This window comes from Sesamum indicum, linkage group LG6 (assembly GCF_000512975.1).
Source record: "Sesamum indicum cultivar Zhongzhi No. 13 linkage group LG6, S_indicum_v1.0, whole genome shotgun sequence".
Lineage (NCBI taxonomy): Eukaryota > Viridiplantae > Streptophyta > Magnoliopsida > Lamiales > Pedaliaceae > Sesamum > Sesamum indicum.
Window position 1 is genome coordinate 1682255 of NC_026150.1, and position 19181 is coordinate 1701435.

General features: G+C 34.4%; 4 protein-coding genes across 4 annotated transcripts; 1 reads left to right on the top strand and 3 right to left on the bottom strand.

Annotated features, from left to right (window-relative positions):
* On the top strand, positions 563 to 2534 carry LOC105163279 (40S ribosomal protein S18-like). Its single transcript, XM_011081569.2, has 4 exons — positions 563 to 699; positions 815 to 975; positions 1994 to 2182; positions 2264 to 2534. Exons 1-4 carry the CDS (start codon positions 697 to 699, stop codon positions 2367 to 2369), a joined length of 459 nt encoding a protein of 152 aa, XP_011079871.1. The 5' UTR covers positions 563 to 696; the 3' UTR covers positions 2370 to 2534.
* Positions 6544 to 7482, bottom strand: LOC105163280 (transcription repressor OFP16). Its single transcript, XM_011081570.2, has one exon. It carries the CDS (start codon positions 7393 to 7395, stop codon positions 6748 to 6750), a length of 648 nt encoding a protein of 215 aa, XP_011079872.1. The 5' UTR covers positions 7396 to 7482; the 3' UTR covers positions 6544 to 6747.
* On the bottom strand, positions 12817 to 14161 carry LOC105163281 (late embryogenesis abundant protein D-34-like). Its single transcript, XM_011081571.2, has 3 exons — positions 13786 to 14161; positions 13184 to 13477; positions 12817 to 13094 (listed from the first exon to the last, which is right to left on the bottom strand). Exons 1-3 carry the CDS (start codon positions 14107 to 14109, stop codon positions 12933 to 12935), a joined length of 780 nt encoding a protein of 259 aa, XP_011079873.1. The 5' UTR covers positions 14110 to 14161; the 3' UTR covers positions 12817 to 12932.
* On the bottom strand, positions 16641 to 18816 carry LOC110012152. Its single transcript, XM_020694801.1, has 2 exons — positions 18812 to 18816; positions 16641 to 17381 (listed from the first exon to the last, which is right to left on the bottom strand). Exons 1-2 carry the CDS (start codon positions 18814 to 18816, stop codon positions 16838 to 16840), a joined length of 549 nt encoding a protein of 182 aa, XP_020550460.1. The 3' UTR covers positions 16641 to 16837.

Sequence of the window (19181 nt, forward strand, 5' to 3'; positions counted from 1 at the left end):
TATAATTTGCACTAAATTTAATATCCATTTAATTAAACCTAATTTTAGAAGATATTAATATATTTTACACTAAATTTAATGCCCAATTTGCTATTTGCTTGAGAGGTATGGTTAAAATTGGATATGTTTCTTTTAAAAGGATCAATCATCATTTATGTGTGATACTCGTAAGTATATAAAAAAGAATTATGGTGTAAGACTAAAAATAAATATAAAAAGAAACAATCATAGTTTGAGGGATCGGAAATAAAGAAATTCATGAAAAGAAAGAAACGTTGAGTGAGTTGAAAGAGAAAAATTCAATCGTAATTGTGTGTTTATTAAAAATTTAAAATTTGTGAAAAAAGAAAAATGGAGAAACAAAGTGGGTTTGAGAGGAAAAAAATACTTGTGATATTATTAAAAAATAAAAATTAATATTCTGATTATTTTCTTAAAAATATAAATTTTAAATATTTAATAATTGATAGTGTGTGTGTATATATATATATCTTTTTCAATAATATGGATAACTCGAAATATTGAGTTTGAAATTACATAAATGCCGAGCTTTGGGGCAAAAGTGCAATTTTCCACTTTCACGCTACTATAAAATATAAACCACGGATTAGGGTTTGAGATCTCTCATACTGAGTGAAAGCAGAGCAGCCGTCGAAGACCACAGCATTCTCCGCTGCTCGATTCCAAACCCTAGCCATGGTGATTACTCCACTTTGTCACTGAGATTTCATTGATTCTCTGTTATTCTTCTTTGCACGGCGCCCTTGTATTCAAGTTTTATTTCTCCTAATTAGTGGAATTTTTTGAACTGCAGTCGTTGGTGGCCAATGAAGATTTCCAGCACATTCTGCGTGTGCAGAACACAAACGTAGATGGGAAGCAGAAGATCATGTTCGCCTTGACCTCCATCAAGGGTATTGGGCGCCGTTTCGCCAACATCGTCTGTAAGAAAGCCGACATCGATATGAATAAGAGGTCCGTATTCTTTCTCCTTTTATCTTTCGTTTGCTTGCTTTTCTATTTGTCACCGTTTTGTTGTTTGTAGCCAATGGTGGAAACCAGCTTTACTTGTGATGCTTCCATTAACTATATAGAGATGATAGCATATTATCGTATCTGATTTACCGGTTATGTACATGTAATATTGTGGCTGTCACGGAATGTGTTTGATAGCTCTATTTGTCGCTGTTTTCCTTTGTTCTTTGGTTCTTGTGTCTGGTTCTGCATATCGAGTTGGAGTACGATTTACTTCCTCCAAAGATATCTGTTATACCCTTTTTGAATCAGATAGTAGTTTTCTTAGTAATTTTTATCTCTCATCCTTGCTGAGTTGCTCTTGTTTTGTTTTATGTATTAACTTATAGTTGTAATTGTTATACATGTAAAATTAATTGTTATTCTGTACCTGATTGAATTGAAACTTTATGATAAATTATGTTATCTGATTATCATATTGGATCACATGCAGCTCTCAGGACTTCTATATGAATCCATTTTATACTGAAGGATAAATGTGTGAAAACCTCTGCATATGTTTGTGGTGCTGATTCTTATTACACAGGGTGATATCTTGTTGCGCTAACAATTTACTGTGTGCATGGAAACTGTTTTTTGTTATGAACTGAGTACACTTCTTTGTGACTCTTCATGATTGTTCGGAATTCTTACTATGTCTTCTCAATGAAACTTGTGTTGAACTTCTTTCCATGCTCCGTACACTCAGGAAAGCAGTCTTCTGTTTTTAGTATGATAGTTAATGTGTGTGCTTAGCGAAGGATACTACTCTTGAAGATGTTGAGCAGTTAAGTTTGGCTGGTTTTTGACAATTTTAGTTCCTACACTGATCTTCTACTTTAGGATGCTTTTCCCTATGATCAGCATCTATTGTTTTCTTCAAGTATTCTTCTTGCTGGAATGCTTGGGCTGCCTATTACTTTTTCAAATCAACTATCTCTTCATGGGAGTAATCTGAAGTTGTTTTAATTGTTCACAGGGCTGGTGAACTGTCGAATGCTGAAATTGACAGCTTGATGGTTATTGTGGCAAATCCCCGCCAGTTCAAAATTCCTGACTGGTTTCTGAATAGGAAGAAAGACTATAAGGATGGGAAATTTTCTCAGGTGACATCAAATGCTCTGGACATGAAGCTCAGGGATGATCTTGAGCGATTGAAGAAGATCAGGTTTGATTGTTTTCACTTCGCAAGATTCGGTCTTGTCAACTTAGTCTTCCTATATTTATATTCTTTTTGTGCCACTCTTAGGAACCATCGTGGACTCCGTCACTACTGGGGCCTTCGTGTGCGTGGACAACACACCAAGACTACTGGTCGTAGGGGAAAGACTGTTGGTGTGTCCAAGAAGCGATGAGCGTAAACTTCTATGTTGGTTTTATGGATAATTTTGTTTGTTTTAGGCTACCCAAATCTAAGAGGTTACATGTACTGAGTTTTATTATCTCTGTTTGTGACTTTTGAAGTTTGAACTCCACTGTTAATTTTTATCTTGAATATTGAAGACTCAATTCGTTTGGAATGGCTGGCATTAAAAAAAAAATGGTGTTAAGAGAAGGAATCAGTGGCTTTATCATGCAAACAAACAAATCCTTGTGGTCTAGGCTGAATGTGAAAGAGAGGACTCATTACAAAATTGGTGGGAAGATGATACACGATATCGTGGCTATTGATTTTCCATTCAATTACTATCTGTTGAATTCAATTACATGGCGTGTAAGATGTCGCACTCTGCTTGTGCGTTTGTAGTTTATTTTGCAATTATATGAAATGTTGTGTTTAGCTTTGGGTTTAATTGCAAATGGATCTAATTCTCCCTGCAATTGCTGCTGATTCTCACGCTAAATCAAATCTTTTTTCTTCTGGTCTTCTAGATGGAGCAAGTTAGTTTGTTTTTTTTTTTCAAAAAACTGTTTGCGCTTTGTCTGGGTTGGTGGATCACTTCCTGTTTATTACTCAAAAACAATTATAGTATGTACAATTAAAAAGCAGTAAACAAGGAGTGCATATTTCATTTACAAGTCAGATTTCCTGGCCTATTGTAACATCAGTGAACAATATAAAAAGATAAGGTCTATTCTAAATATCTAATAAAATTAAATATTAAATAAATTAAATAATATTAGGGCTGATTCGGGTGGTTTGACACAAGAGTCAAGACCTGTCCCGGTCCGACCAGATCTATAAAATTAAAAGGGATAATTATATTTATATTCTCTTATCTATTGCTTTTTTATACAAATTATTTTTGTATTTTCAAAAATTACAAAAAAATCATCCCTAGCAGTCTTTAAAATTCAAGAAAAACCCCTGTTGACCAAGTTAAATTCTAATTTTTTTGTAAATATCAGAAGGTAGAAGGGGTGTTAAAGTAATATTTATTAAAATGGATAATATGATTGTTTTTTTTTCCCATCATTTATACCAATTTTTAATTTAAACTTAATTTTTTTTTTATTGAATCTCTATTAATGTGTGCGATTTTAGCACGAGCCCAATGTCCTTGATCTTGATGATAGATTTGGGTTGATTGAACAAAATAACTTGAGAAATATGACATGTAAAACAACACGTTAGCACTCCTACGCTCAAGTTAGTTTTGGATTTAAGAAAATAAATAATTGTAGAAATAAATCATAATGAGAAGTTGAAATAAAAACAAGAATTCGTAAGCAAAATGTGGTTAGAGTACGAGTTCAGAATTGTAGCAAAAATGGCAAAATAATTTCCAGATTCTTGAAGATGTCCTCCTTAAGGGATGTTGCCTGTATTTATAAAGAAGGCATCCCCCTTCGTGGGAACTCTATACGTTACTTGTATCTCCGAGAAAAAGGGCAAGAAAATCGCAGATCAGGCACGATTTCATCTTATCTCTAGCTTGATCAGCACGTTATTTGGTTGGAGAATGGCTTATTTTATGTGAGGACTTGTACTCTGCAAGGAGTCCTTTTAAGCCAAGAAACCTAGAATTTTAGGGGGCGCCTCCTTTCTCCTGGACTGGGCTTAAAAAGTAGGCCTGAGGTCTGACAAGCATTATACTAGGCTTCCCTCTTGGATTGAGTTAGGTAATCTTCTAGTAGGTCGCCCTCATCATAGGCTAATGGGCCTGATTTGGACTTTAAATCCTTTTTTAGGCCAAATGCTTTTGGGCCATACACATCATTTATATAAAATTAATTATATAAAAGTGTGATAATTTTTTAATTTAAACTCATACTCTATTTATTAATATTAATTGAATAATGTATATTTGAACTAAAATAAACATTAAAAAATCTATGGGATCATATTACTCATCCTATACATTACTTTAACACTTCGCTATCTTTTGATAATTGCAGAAACACCCATGAGGACATTTTTGTTCTTAAAAAATTATATAAAAGTTTAATCAAGTGAATAAGGGCATTTTAGGAATTTAAAACCTATAAGGGATGGTTTTTGTAATTTTTAAAAAGACAGAAGTTGTTTGTATAAAAAAAAAAAATAGGTAAAAAAGGGTGTAAATGTAAAAAAATCCATCCGGAACCCTATGGCTCCCTAATCTAATCTATCGGCCGCACTTAGCATCTGTATTTGTAGTCATCACATGTGTGATACAGTTTGTCTATGCATTCACAAGCCCAGTAGTTGTAATAGTTGGTTTTTATGCCCCGCCCACCCCCCCACCACTCACCACAACTCTCTCTCATTCTTCCCAACTTTCTGCCCATACAAACAACTCCTTGTCATTACAAACTAAAATACAGTAACAATCAACAACTTGTACCAACAAACAACTCAGCTTCCCAATTTATTATTACAAACCACATGCACTTCACTTCACACAATTATTCTTCATACTCTCAACCACTTATCCCAATATATTAATTTCAAGATTCCCTCATTTTATCTGTGTTTGGGTTTTATTTCTACGTTACTTCACTTGTCCCTACTCCAAGATTCTGCCCCCCAATCAGAAAAATTTTAATTTTAAATTCAATTTCGCCATACTAACATCAATTATATAACAAGTGTATATATTCAAGAAAATTGCCCAAACACACTGTACAATTAGTTTGGATTTGATGCCTTCAACTTATGGATATAATTTTTTTTTGTCTGATTTTCTGGTTTCAATAAAAATTAGATTATCTCAAGGGTTGGTCGGTAATTGACTGCATCAACCATTGTCCTTACTTCAACTCTGATCGAACAAGTTAAGGGACTGTTTGGCTCTTTTCTCTTTTTGTCTACTGACAATGAGCCCACACAGTTTTTGTTCTCATTAAAAGGACATTGGTGACACTTTCCTGTCATGACTCCATCACTCTAATTTCTCTTACCATTGATTGTGAAAAAAGCACCCCATTGGCGTTTGCTGCAACTGGGAAGTTTTCATTTTAAATTATTGATTAATGATTGTAATCATCTAGTTAGGATTGACAGACATAGATATAATTAATATCAACTGCTTCTCTTACTTTCTGGTCATTTCCGAACAAAAACTAGGTACCTAGTACCCAAGTGAGTATGCAGTTGAGTGGATTTTGCCCATCGATATCACCATTTTATTTTATAACATCATTAATTATTTTCATCCACAAATCACTTTGTAAATTTCACATCAAGATGACGAGACCGTTGAGTACACTCATAATTTTGTCGTGGAAGATTGGACCACTCACCACTTCAAACCAGGACATAAACATATGAAAATAGCACCTTATAATTCACCTTTTTGTTTGCGCCATACACTATTTTTTTTTTAAAGAAAAATTAATTTCTGCTATATTATAAATTTAGTCGTAAATCTGATCATAAAAATATTTATTTGATCTATTATAAGTCAGTAGTAAGTCAATCAAAGGTAAATATAGAATTTATTGTGTAATTCTTTTATTGAATATCAGCAAATTCGGTGATTTTGACTAACGGAAGAGACTAATTTGTTGGCGATAGCTAACCTCAAAAGTGTTAGATGTAATTTCTCAAACCACATGAAGTTTACGTGTAATTACCAAATTTTAGAAAAGGAGATTGTAATTATCCCAAATTAAATTTGTTCAAAACAAATCAATTATATATGGTAAAACTAGGAGGACAATTCATAAAATTTGATATACATATGGATTTCAATTGATTATTTAAAGCATTACTAATGCCCCTCTTATGTTTGATGCTTGTAATTATCAACTCTTTAGACATGTTTAAAGAGAAGTGTATAATTATGTTGAAATTTAATAAAAACATGTAATAATTGAGTTAGAATTTGCCCTAAAAGGGCAAGCAAATAGAAATAAATTTGTGAATGGTGGTGCAGTATTATGATGAGTGAGATAGGCTCAGCTTTTCCCTATAGGGGTTCAGAATATAAATCAGACCCTCCAAACGCAGGATCAAAACATCGAAAATGGGTTGATAATTATTACTTTTTCTGGCTTGCCAAGGATTCTTTTTGCAGTAAAAAGGTGAGTATAATTTCGAGACGGCTGTAGCGACGGATTATATGTGAAAGCAAAATAGATACGGGAAAAAAACAAAATAAAATGTATGCTGTAAAAGGATAAAGGGATTGAATTTGATTGAACATAATTGGGGACCAACTGCTATACCATCCCCCATATGTAATGAAATGTCAACATTTATGATTTTTTTTCTCTTTTTTTTTTGTTTTTAATGAGATAAATGTTGCAGAAAATGATAAGATATTGATTGAGATTCAGTTACCATTTTTTCTGTCAGCAAACAACGGTTTAGACGCATTTCCGGGAAATCTTGCATTTTCCGGCGGGGGAAGGTGTTCTCCGGCCACCCTTTTCAGGCGAGGAGGCGATGAGGCTGACTAGGAGATCGGCGAAAGCTCCGACGATGTATTTGTGTGTGCTTTTGGGGTTTAGAGAAAGATAGCACATTAGAAGTTCATGCAGGTAATCCCAGTTTTCTCTCACGTCGTGGATTTCACGCGCCTCCACCATTTCCTGCATGGATCGGCGGAAGTCGAGGAATGGGTCGGGCGAGTAGGTGGGGACGGCGATGCTGTCGCCTGATACGGTGTCGTTTCCGTGCTGGTTGAGTGAGGTGGAGGACGATGATGTGGAGGCGATGGAGGCGGCCGCCGAGTCGACGATGGAGTTGGAGCGGCCGGGGGAGGAGAAGAAGAAGCGTTGGGAGGCAAAGGCGGTGGCGAAGTCCGGCGTGGTGGCTGGGGACTCGGTATCAGATTCGGAAGTGGAATGGTGGTCGGAGGCGGCGTTGAAACTGTCATAGAGGGAGTTGAAGTTCTTGATTAAGAGGGATGGGGAGGGGTTGGAGAAGGGACGGCCGTGATTTTCTGGGACAGTGTGTTCCGGAGATGATAGAGATTTGATCTTGGTGAAGCACGAATTCAGATTTCTTGCCATGCTTTTTTATGTATTTTTCACATAATTCACACAGACACAGACACAGACAGAAGAAGAAGAAATTATATATACAGAGAGAGAGAGAGAGAGAGAGAGAGAGAGAGATTCGTCTGTCCTGTTCAGAGGATAGTTTATTATATTTGATTTTATTTATTTATGATTTTAATAAAAAAAAAAAAAACTTATATGAATTTTCCTGAAATGAATATATATGGTCCTGAAAAAGGCATGTCCTTATATTTACATAGAGTGAATATAATGGAGATCTTAGACTATATATGCGATTTATCTTTTCTTAATTATGATTTATTTAAAAATTGATTTTTTTATTAATTAATTTTAAATATGATGCATCATTCTTTTATATCCTATTCAATAAAAAAAAAAATCCTCATGAATCAATTCGTGCACTCACAGTACTACAAATTATGACGTAAGCTCAAACCACTTGGGGTCATGACCTTAATTAGACAGATGCCCATTCCAAGTGTAATAGAGGTCGCCAACCTAGACTGCAAGCATTTTGGATCGCGGATCAACCCCATGAACACAATTAGTTAGATAAAAAATAATTTAAGGATAAAGAAAAAACTACAAGTCGAGGAGGGTTAATATTAAAGGATTAGTACCATAAATTGAAGTAGCCTAAAAGAAGGAATGATTGTTGGCATTTATTGTATAAACATGTGGAGTCTTCACTGTTCTTGTTAATCTTCAATGTGAAATAGAGAATTTAACTCCTCACAACCCCATATATATACAATTGTGCAGCTGCATTTTTGGTTATTTCATAACCACCAAATCTTATTTTCTTAATTTCCAAACCAAATGTTTATACAGTAAAAATAGAATTATTGAAGCTATCCATCTCACCGGCATCTGCACACAAATGTGGTAAAATGAAGCTTATTGATGATATTTATATTTGCATACAGTAGTTGTTGTTACAGGCGCTAAAATAAAATAATTGTGAAAATTAGGTAGATAGCCCTAATAAGTATGTGTTTTCTATATATTAATTAATTAAATTTTTAGAAAATACTTCTTATGTGTATTAACACGGGTTATTAATTAGTTATATACACTTAGACTGCCTTTTATATAATTAAAAAGAAAAAAGAATAAGAAAAGTTGTTGTAAAATTGGAATTGATGCAATTGCATGTGTTAGTATAAGTGGGAAGAAAGGTGGATGTAGATGGCTCATTTTTTTTGTAAACTAGCTCTTTGTATTTTAGATTCAAATGCGACTTCACAACCGTAACGCTCTACCACAACACCAACTGCACGTACTGCACCCTTTTCTGTCCGTTCATGCAAATATATAAATATCTCTTTACGTTTTATAAAATTGCGTATACTCAGTAAATAAAATTTTACAAATACAATGTATTTGTAATTTGTACAAAAAAATAAAAGATATTCGTATAATTTGACATGCATAACATATCCTAAATGTGACACATTTGTCATATGATTAATTATTTTTTTTAACTGTACACCAACCACACAATAAATGTATTATATTTGTCATATAATCGATTCAGGTCTAACAAAACTCAATTGGGTTAAAATTTTCCGTGCATGCAAACCTTAGAAAACTACCTGCGTACATTTCAACTCTGTCCAAACATTATTGAAATTAACTAATTAATACGTACTTAATTTTTTGCAGATTTAATTTTCTTAAGTTGGGCAGTCATAACGGGTTTAATTATTCAATCATTTAAAAAAAATGGATGTTTTATACATTTAATGAAAAGATAACGCTTCATTTATTTATTTTATTTGGAAAAGAAAATTGATAGTTATTCATTATAATGTTATAAATATGTAGTGAGAATTGAAAACTTTGGAAGCACGACAGGTGAAATAAGAAGAAAAATAAAAGGGAAAGCGAAGTTGAAACCAAACCTCACAACCGGCATATCATCAATTTTCCCACATGCATGGTGGGGGATATCTCCATCCACCAAACCTACCATTTTGCTTTCTACTCTTTCCTTTTTGTACATTCATTTTTTCTTTTTACAATTAAAAACCATTCTTTTAAATTACATCATTATATGTCGATCATTATTTTAATAAATTAAATAATATATTGATTCGATCAATACATTAATAAAATTAAAATAGCTTGCTATAAGAGATAGATCAACAGTGTCTTACTTAATAATTTCGAACTTGTTTATTGAACCTCAATCTGAACTATTAGACTAAGACATCAGAATCAATAGACGAAGAATAAATTATGGTTGGCCATTATGAGGTACAATTTAAAGAGATGATCCAATTTCATAGTAAATGAAAATGGTTTTCACTTGGGAATTAAGTTTTAAATTTGGTGTACCAGAAAATGATCTCCCAAATTAGTAGGATTGTGGACATCACATCACATCACATCAGATTTTGTGCATGAATCTTTTGAAGCAGACATAATTAAGAAGGGTTGGCGGTTACATGGAATTATTGATCAGTATAACTTTTGGGAGTGATCATTATAAGAACACGTAAGCATTTAATTATTTGGACAATTTATTATTACTAGGCTTAAATCACCCCCCTCATTAATTTGTGCTTTTGCATTGGTGTGTGCTTGTTAGTGCCTAACTTCTTCACGTGCCCTTATCTTGATTATCGAAGTTGGTTAGGGTTGTGTTTGGATGGGATGATTTGAATTTTAAATAGAATTTTTAAAATTCATCAATATGATAACATAAAATTCGAAATGGGAACTCAAGAATTTCAAATCCTTTGCAGTCTTGTTATTCTTTATTTCAAATCCTTCGATTCAAATATAAGATAAGATATTAACAAAAGTTTATTTATTAACATTATTCATACATATTTGAAAAAATGCCTCATGGGTCTTAAGATTTGTTAGTCGCGAGACATCTTCACCATTCATCAGGTGAAAACTACAGCAAATTAATCCCATTTCCTATAGTGAGAAATACTCGGAGGCTTCCGGTCCTAAAATTCGCAGAGTACTATTATTCATAAATTTCGGATCAAACATATATGCAACTTAATTAGAAAAGAAAAAAGAAAGAGAGAGAGAGAGAAAATATTATTAAAAGAAGAATCTTCTTCATTTATAAATATTATCAATGAAATTGGCAGAAAACTGTCACTTCATTAATATAAAATATGATTTTATGATTAATGAATTATGATTTTTCTTACCTGTAACAACAATTTAATTATCAGTGATCACGTGTGAATATGTGTTCATACTGACTCCGATTATGATTAATTAATTTGTGATTACTTCTCAGTCCTAACCACAAATTATTTTTCTTAAAATAAATAAGAAATGAAAAAATGAGGATTCCGTGCTTGTTCAAGTACCACGAGTTGCTATGCACCACCACCAATCATAAATCAAAGTGTTAGCACGTGTGATCTCAATCATTGAAGCAGAGATCTTATATATTAGACCACTTGAGTTGATTCCAGTGTTGGCTTCCCCCATATAATTATCATAATTAATATTAAATTTAATAATTTAATTTTCAGGAATATAATCATCAGTATCTCCCATATGCAATTTTTTTTAAATAATTCTTACATCATTAATTTTAGAACTGATCCAATACATAAGTACTTTTTTAATTAAAATTTCAAATTTAAAATCAACAGATACTTTTAAATCGAAAAAACAAAAAAAATCACAAACCACGTACTATGAAGTAGTCGTCACATACTTACATTCATAATATTCAAAATTCATAATTCTTTTATTACAAAACCTCAATCTTACTGCTCAAACAACGATTGATTGAGCCCATATGCAATAATTCAATACACATAATTAGCGCGCGCACACTCTCTTGGGGAGTATATGTACATTGCTGGTGCCACCAAAGATATATGGAAATGCGACAATGAGCAGCAGATGGTCATAGCTGTTAAGATGGGCATTGTCGTGTGTCTGGTGAGAGCGGCAATATCCTCTTCTCAAATCGTGTTTCATCTTCTCAAGATACAACCTTAATTTAATACTTCCACAACCACGTTATATGTTTTTTTAGGAGCTGTTGGTACTTATATAAATTGTTACTAATTATTAAATACTGCTTGCTGATTTTATTGTTGTTGATTGTTGATTTTCATGCAATGATTCGTTTTTGTACGCGATTTATTTAAAAGAAAATTGAGATTTTATATATTTAAAATTTCAGCCACCACAAATATTTTTATTAGGACTTTTAACTGTCGTGTAATAATTATTTATTATCATTTTCAACCATAATTATTAATATTATAATTAATAGTAATTCTTTTTCAAATAAATTTTTTAAAAAAAAAATTGTGACATATTTCGTCCCTACAGTGACTTGTTTGGTTGCAATCAGTGTCCCCATGTTATGAGCCTACCTGATTTTATTGCACAGTTTCCAGCACCAATAATTGTAAATAGGCAGCAGCCAAAGTGAGACAATTCAGCGGAAATGACTTCTTGTTGCTTGCTTCTGAATGATTGACAGTCCAAAAGCCCCGTGCCCAATGTTACCTCGATTTAGAAGATTAAAATTTTACAATTAATATTAAAATTGTTTTATAAATATAAAGATAAAGATATTTTTCTAGTATTTTTTTTTTTTGGTATTTTGTGGTGCTTGAATGTATTTTGGTAATTTAAGTTATTGATTTACTGATTTATAGACGTTGAAAATTTTTAATTTACTTTGGATAAAAGTGAGCTGACAAAATTGAAAAGATCAAAATAAATTAGGAAGAATGCATTTCTAGTACGAAAATAATATAAGCTTTTGTTGTCTTTGCGAACGCTGGAGTCACGTAGGTTGCATGTCGTTTTATGATAATGTCTTTCTCTAGACATGTATGTATACCAGTAGAATTATAAATTATAATTCAATTTTATATCATTTTATTTTATTATAGTCAAACTTATTTAGCGCGATCAATCCCAATTTGAACCTTTGTACTAATAAAAAATCTAAATTTAGAAACCCAAGTTTCTAAATCACATAATTAAGAACTTATACAATTAAATTGAACTTTTGAAGTCAAGTGCTTGCTATCATCTCAAAAGACCGATTAAATTATGTACGTAGCATATATATTGCTTAAAATAAAGGATACAATAAAATTTAATGTATGAGACAAATATGAGACGCGACGAGTACAAAAAATTCTAACATGAATCAAATATATAATAAATATACATTTAGGATGGAATTGACATATAGTTAAAAAAAAAAAAAATTGATTAATGACATGACAAACATATCCGTCTTTCCGGCCCCTCAAACATAACGTATTTTGGGCTCGCTCACTACAAATTCTCAATACACTCTTGGCCCATCCCAATTCATCTGAACATATACATATTAGATCCATTTATACATTCTTGATCACACACACCCACCAAACTTTATTAAGTATTTACAATAAGGACATAACCAAACTTTATTAAGTATTTACAATAAGGACATAATATCCCTTGTAACTATAGCATGTTGTTGTCCGATACTAGCTACCGGAATACTTGTGGAACTCACTCTCTGGTTTCTACTGCTGCTGCTGATTGAGCCTGGCCGCTGCAACCATTGACTCAGCCACGCCTCCTGGATACGTGCTCATATCCGCTTTGTTCCTTATCTCCGCGCCAACAGCCGCGTCGGCGTCTTCCTTAGTCACCGCCCTGTCGTCCGGAAGTTTCCACGTTGCACCCTACACACATGCAAGAATATATTGCCAGGGTGAAAATAATTAGGCTTCCAAGTGTTATGAATAGTGCCAAGATTGTGGATCTAATTTACAGCCAACACGTCGCGGAGCTTGATCTTTTTATCTTCAGCCATGGTACGAGCATTGTGTTTGGCAGCAGATTGAGCTTCTGATGCAACACCGCCGGGGATGACTTGGTTCCGGCCCGTTGCTCGGCTCTCCACAGCCTGTATTGCTGCCGCGTCGCTTTCGTCCACCGGTTTGACCCCGGCGGAAAGAGCCACCGACTCCAGTGCTTGTCCAATCGTCATTGATATGGGATTCAAAGCTGACAGCGGTGGAGCTGCTGGTCCCTCTTCGCCTGCCACCGCATATCTTCCCACAACCTGTCATAAATTATTAACCAAGAGAAGGAGGAAAGTTGCTTCTCAAAAACCAACTTTTTTGACGAAAAATCCTTATCAAACAAGTCTGAACCAACCAAATAAATCACTGTAAGAACCCTAGTTCCATTCAAATGGAAGAATTGATGAAAAGACAGTAGACATATAACATTTAATCATTAATTATTATGATTAATAATAAATAGTAAAAAAATAGTTATTACCACGATAGATTGTCGATCATTATTTTTTTTTCTAGTACAAGTTATGAGAGATGGTGAGTGTAAATGGGGTATAGGTATAAGGTATACCTCTCCGGCAACACATTCTGTGATAACGCGGTGGCCACCAACGTCGTCCTGAGAAATGGAAACGCCGTGCTCCCTGGTGGCTTCGGTAACATCATCGGGCCCGAGGACGCCCCGTCTCACATTCATATCTGCGGCTGATTGCATCACGGCGGCTGGGCCGCCCTTCTGAGTCTGGCCGAGTACAATACTCTCAGCCGCCTGGGCGGCGGCAGCGTCTTTCGGGGCGACGGGTTTCGAAGCTAGTTCGCCGGAAACCTGGAAAATGTCCCCGTACGTCACGGCTTCTTGCCCGGCCTGCGGCCGTCTGGGTTGTCCCTGACTCATTGTGGACTTTGGAGAAAGCTAAATCAAAAATCAACACTAGGGTACGGGCGATTGTGGAGGCCTGATAATGAATGTTTGTGGAGGATGGACGCGCGGCGCTGAGTATACGTTACACGTGTTGACTAAAAGAAGAGAACACTTCAACGAATTTCTGACGCAGACTCATACTCACATTCAGCACTTAATCATACAATTGATGTATAATTTTAAAAAATAATTAATTAAAAATAGATATATTATACTTATGATTGAATTGACTCGATCAAAATGAATTTGAATAAGAATTTTTTCATATAAATTCATATATTGGTCGCACAATTTATGCATTCTTTCAAAAACTTATCAATAATATTTTTCTCAAGACCTGAAACTATATGTAAATTATTATAAGCGTCTACTTATATATCAAGAACTATTTTTACAAGAATATTAAATATTATAAATGATTATCTCTACATTCTGTATTTATTAAAGATAATAAATCGGTATTATAATTTAAAAATAACTATAAACATCATATATATATATATATATAAATTCTTACCGCGCCTAATTCCGTTAAATTATAGTATTATACACTAATAATATAATATGTATTATATTCATCATGTGCTTGATTTAGATATGATCGAACTGAAATTGGGCAAAAATTTTATATAAATATAGTATCAAAATATATTTTATTTTATATCTGAATCATCTTTTTCATTCCCTCTTTTCACCCATCTCACTCATTATCTAAAACTTTTATCTCCTACTCAATTTTTTCTATTTCAATCATATTATTTTAGACTATTTTCTAAATTCATTTGATATATTAAAAGTTAACTAAAAAATACCTTGATTATGTATACCATCTAATCCACATTAATTATATATTCTAAAAAATTAATTGCGAGAATGTCAGCAATGCAGGTTCACTATATGGATCCAAATCCTTAGGCCCTACCCATAAATCACCAGGAAGCCCATCACAGCCCCAATTAATGTCATAGCATCGGTCTACAACCATCACCGCCAAGGCCCACTACTTCGGTTTGCCAGCGGAACCATTCCAAAACAAGATGGGAGAACTCCCGTTTAAATTGAACTAATTACATGACAAATATAATCCATATCATATGTCGCACTGATAAAATGTAAGTTGCGTAAGTAATTATTATATCCAACCAGCCCTCATTTGAATAGCAATATACAATTTGAAATTTCTGAATGGAGGAAAAGAGAACAGCAGAGCAGGGTATATATGCTTATACCAATTCCAAAGAGAAGAGAAAGGGATTGCAACTTTCATCAGACTTGAAGAAAGAAAGATTTACTGACAGCAAAAGGGGGGAACGATGCCCATATTTCCTCATCCTCAACACATAAGGCCACTCCTTCCTGTCTTGATTTTCATAGTGGCCACGCCCATCCTCAAGTCACCATCACACTAAGAGGATAGATAAGTCCTTACCAGTGGCAAAGGTCACAAAACCACTCCGACGACAAAAAGAGGCGGAGATAGGGAACAAATTCAAGACCCCACCTCCCCTTTCATCACTTCTAATGACTAGAAACATGACTACGACAACAAGAAGAGAGAAAAGCCCGTCAAGCCAACATCAAGATCCACCAAAATCCTGCCTGTAAGAGAGCAATACAATATAGTAGACAGACTTTCAAACTAAACCAAGCTTTTAGAAAGAATTGACTTATAAAGCCGCAGAAAACACAGCTGAAAATTTGATACATGCTCCAGTAATAATTGCAAACAGCAGAACTTTACAGAGTAGTTTTACGACCCTCCCCTCGTGAAGGTTACCAAAATATTTAAACTTGTGTATTCTAAGCTTAATTTGAGCACAAACAATGTCATACACATTAGTGGCAGAGAAGGTAAAGAAAAACCAAGGTTAATCCACACAAATAGTGAGTAGGAACAGATATGACAAAACAGTAAGATATATGTTCCAATCTAGTGACAACCTCATTGAAGCGGACAGGTTCAATTATCAAGCCATCTTCACTCGTCAGCTGCTATAATCTGATGTGATCGGCATCATGTATCATTTCAAGTCTTATGCAACAACATATGCTTGCGTTAAACAAATATAAGAAAACTATCAACACAAAAGGCTGGTAAGAGAAAAGGAACATCACAGAAGTACAGGATCAATTAGGACAACGAGGCGTATACTCAGCTCCTGCGTCCCGGACTACCATTCTTGTATCATTGCAAGAAAACGCAGCATCTAAATTTCTGCTATACCAAATTCCTTCTATGCATAAACCGCAAGAAAGACATTGCTATCCCTACATAACCAGAAACACAGATGCAGCTTTAGCATTCTAACACCATAAGTGCTTCTAACCGCTCTCATGTTTTCTTAAGCAGTGTACGGGAACATCAAAGTATGCCGGAATTTGAATAACTATTCTACTTATTCTACTCAAAACAATTCGAGCAACACACGAAACCCTATTAAAAGTTAAAGTAAATTTCAACTGTATTTTCGATCTTTCCTTGATAGAGCATGATTTCATAGCAGTTCTTGATTGATCTAATTCTGTTAAATGGTGTAAATCACGAATACGAACTATGCACCATCGTAACTAAGGGGAAGATAGATTTCGTCGGGAATTTTCTACTTATTAACCACAAACGCATCGAAATTGCGTTTTCAAACATGAAAGGAGTAATCTCTAATATTGAAAGTGAAACAAAGAAAGGCAAAGTCATTTCCTTTTACTGTACAAGAACAAGCCTACTCCCAGCTCCCATATCCCCATCGCCATCCTCCTCAGCACCGTCGTCGTCGTCTTCCTCAGCCGCCGCACCTTTGGGCACCGTCACCACCAGCTCCCCGTCTTCATAAGAGGCAGAGGCGAGCTCGGGCAGTGTGGAAGCCGGCAGCCGAAATCGCCACAAATCGAGCTCAAACTCAGTTCCCGACAAATCAACAACACCGTTTCCCCTTATAACAATCTTAGTAACCCCAGGGTAGATCTCGACAGCATCGGCCCTGACGCCACCGCTGATATCATCGGTGGCAGCGGTGAATCTGAAGGAGTCAGAGGTTTCGTCGATCGAAACGTCGGCGTCCGAGTGAAACGGCAGCTCCAAAACCTTCCTCAGCTCAGCTTCTTTTGCCGGCAGCCGTTCGCCTGAGCTAGCAACGACGCAACGTCGTACTGCAGCGTGATGTTGCGCTTCCTGGGCACGGGGTGAACCTTCATTTGAGGGCAAAGATGGCACCTTTTTCCTCCGAAGACAATAAACAAAACTTTCCCTATAAGAAAAAAAAGGAGCCCAGATGAATTTTCAAGGCAAAGATTTGATTTTCCGGAAAAAGCAACAAGAAAAGCCTGGATTAAAAAGTCGCGCAGAGAAGAATTCGAGGCGGAGGAGATTGGGATTGGGTTATCGAGAGAGAAACAAAAGAACCCAAGAGAATCTTGAATTGAGAAGGGGGCCCGGGCAACAATTTGAGGCGAAGATTGGACAGTAGAAACAAGAAAAAAATGGAATTGTTGAGAAGAGAAGAAAAGAAAAGATAAAGAGTGAATTGAAATTTGAATTGATAGATTTGGTTTTTGGGGTTTTGGTGGTCACCCTCTACGTGTAAAGGAGGCGAGTGTGCAAAAGGAGGAAAGAAGATAACCAACACTACTGTATCAGGCTCTCACCCACCATAAATAAAATAGCACTTTATTTTAATTTTTTCCTGAGAGTGGTGGGACGTCGTGTTTTCATGCATTAATAGTGTTGGAAATTGGGTTGCATTTGTAATCCGTAATCATTTATATTTCATATAGTATTTGAATTCTCTCAAATTCACCTTGGTGTCAGGATTCCTCCAAAGTAAATATTATTCAATAGAGTTTTGTAATTTTTCAAATATATATTTGGAATATGACTTCTCAAAACAGATATGGTTGAGTATACATTAAATACAGTACATGATCGTCACCAAATGAACATAGAAACACAAATTTGATATAAATGAGTTGATCACAACACTTATCTAAAACATATTCTCTCGAAATAGTCTCTCTCAGTATATATCTCTTTACATTCTCCTCTGGAGCAGATTTGAGATGTGTAAATAAATGGATTACTTTGGTAGTAATCCACCGAAACATATTCGTGGGATGATCTTCAAGACAACGAGAAAATTGATGTGTTTGTAACTTGTAGACGAGCCAAATCCGAATACGTATATCGACATACTTCTGTTGATACAGGTTTAATCGGTCCACAATACTGTGACTATATATTTAGTATCCATATAAAAAAATTATTTATTATACACAAGATTTATTTATGAGATAATTTATTATGAATGATCCATTGTTATTTCCCAACAAATAACTATACAATAATGTGAAATAAAAAAAGGTATCAAATAATTTAATTTATATACTAATACAAAACCCACAGTACGTTTGTTAAATATAATGATTTAATTTAATATTTTTACGATCAATTTATATATAAAAAGGATTAAAATGTTGTCATCATGGTTAGTGGTCACAAGTGGTAGTAGTAGCATTAGTGGGAGTTTGTGGAAGAGATCAATAATTGTGGATATTCCTTTTTTTTGTGGTAAATTTATTTAAAAAATCTTATAAATTAGAAACACCAATAACAAAAAATTATGCAATAATTAGGGTAAATTATATCCATATTCACTAAGATTATGTTTAATTATAAAAATACCCCATATCCTTACACCTATTGAGGGGTTGTTAGTTTAATACGCCTTATGAGATATTTGTATAAATTTTATTAATAACAAAATTGAGTTTTTGCGACATTATAAACGACAACGGCTTAAAAAACATAGTAAATACTATTAACTCCAGTTAAACAAAATCAAAGCAAAAATTTCAATTTTTACCACAATTAATCGATACTTGTCATTGTTTATTTCTACAGTTAAAACATTTGCCATGGTTGTTTTGGCCACACTTGCAAAAAACAACGGCTAATAGCTATTGCGAAGCTGTTGTTGATTTGTATTTACCACGATTATTTTTTTTTAGCTATAGTAATTAATCGCAATGAAAAATCATATTTTCTCTAGTGT

What these genes read in the sequence shown, in the direction of transcription:
- LOC105163280 (XM_011081570.2), bottom strand. Translation starts at nt 7,395, where the DNA reads ATGGCAAGAAATCTGAATTCGTGCTTCACCAAGATCAAATCTCTATCA.
- LOC105163281 (XM_011081571.2), bottom strand. Translation starts at nt 14,109, where the DNA reads ATGAGTCAGGGACAACCCAGACGGCCGCAGGCCGGGCAAGAAGCCGTG. An exon ending in CAGAATGTGTTGCCGGAGAG is followed by an intron (nt 13,478 to 13,785) that starts GTATACCTTATA and finishes AATTTATGACAG; the next exon opens with GTTGTGGGAAGATATGCGGT. An exon ending in AGCTCCGCGACGTGTTGGCT is followed by an intron (nt 13,095 to 13,183) that starts GTAAATTAGATC and finishes GCATGTGTGTAG; the next exon opens with GGTGCAACGTGGAAACTTCC.
- LOC105163279 (XM_011081569.2), top strand. An exon ending in GACATCGATATGAATAAGAG is followed by an intron (nt 976 to 1,993) that starts GTCCGTATTCTT and finishes AATTGTTCACAG; the next exon opens with GGCTGGTGAACTGTCGAATG. An exon ending in GAGCGATTGAAGAAGATCAG is followed by an intron (nt 2,183 to 2,263) that starts GTTTGATTGTTT and finishes TGCCACTCTTAG; the next exon opens with GAACCATCGTGGACTCCGTC.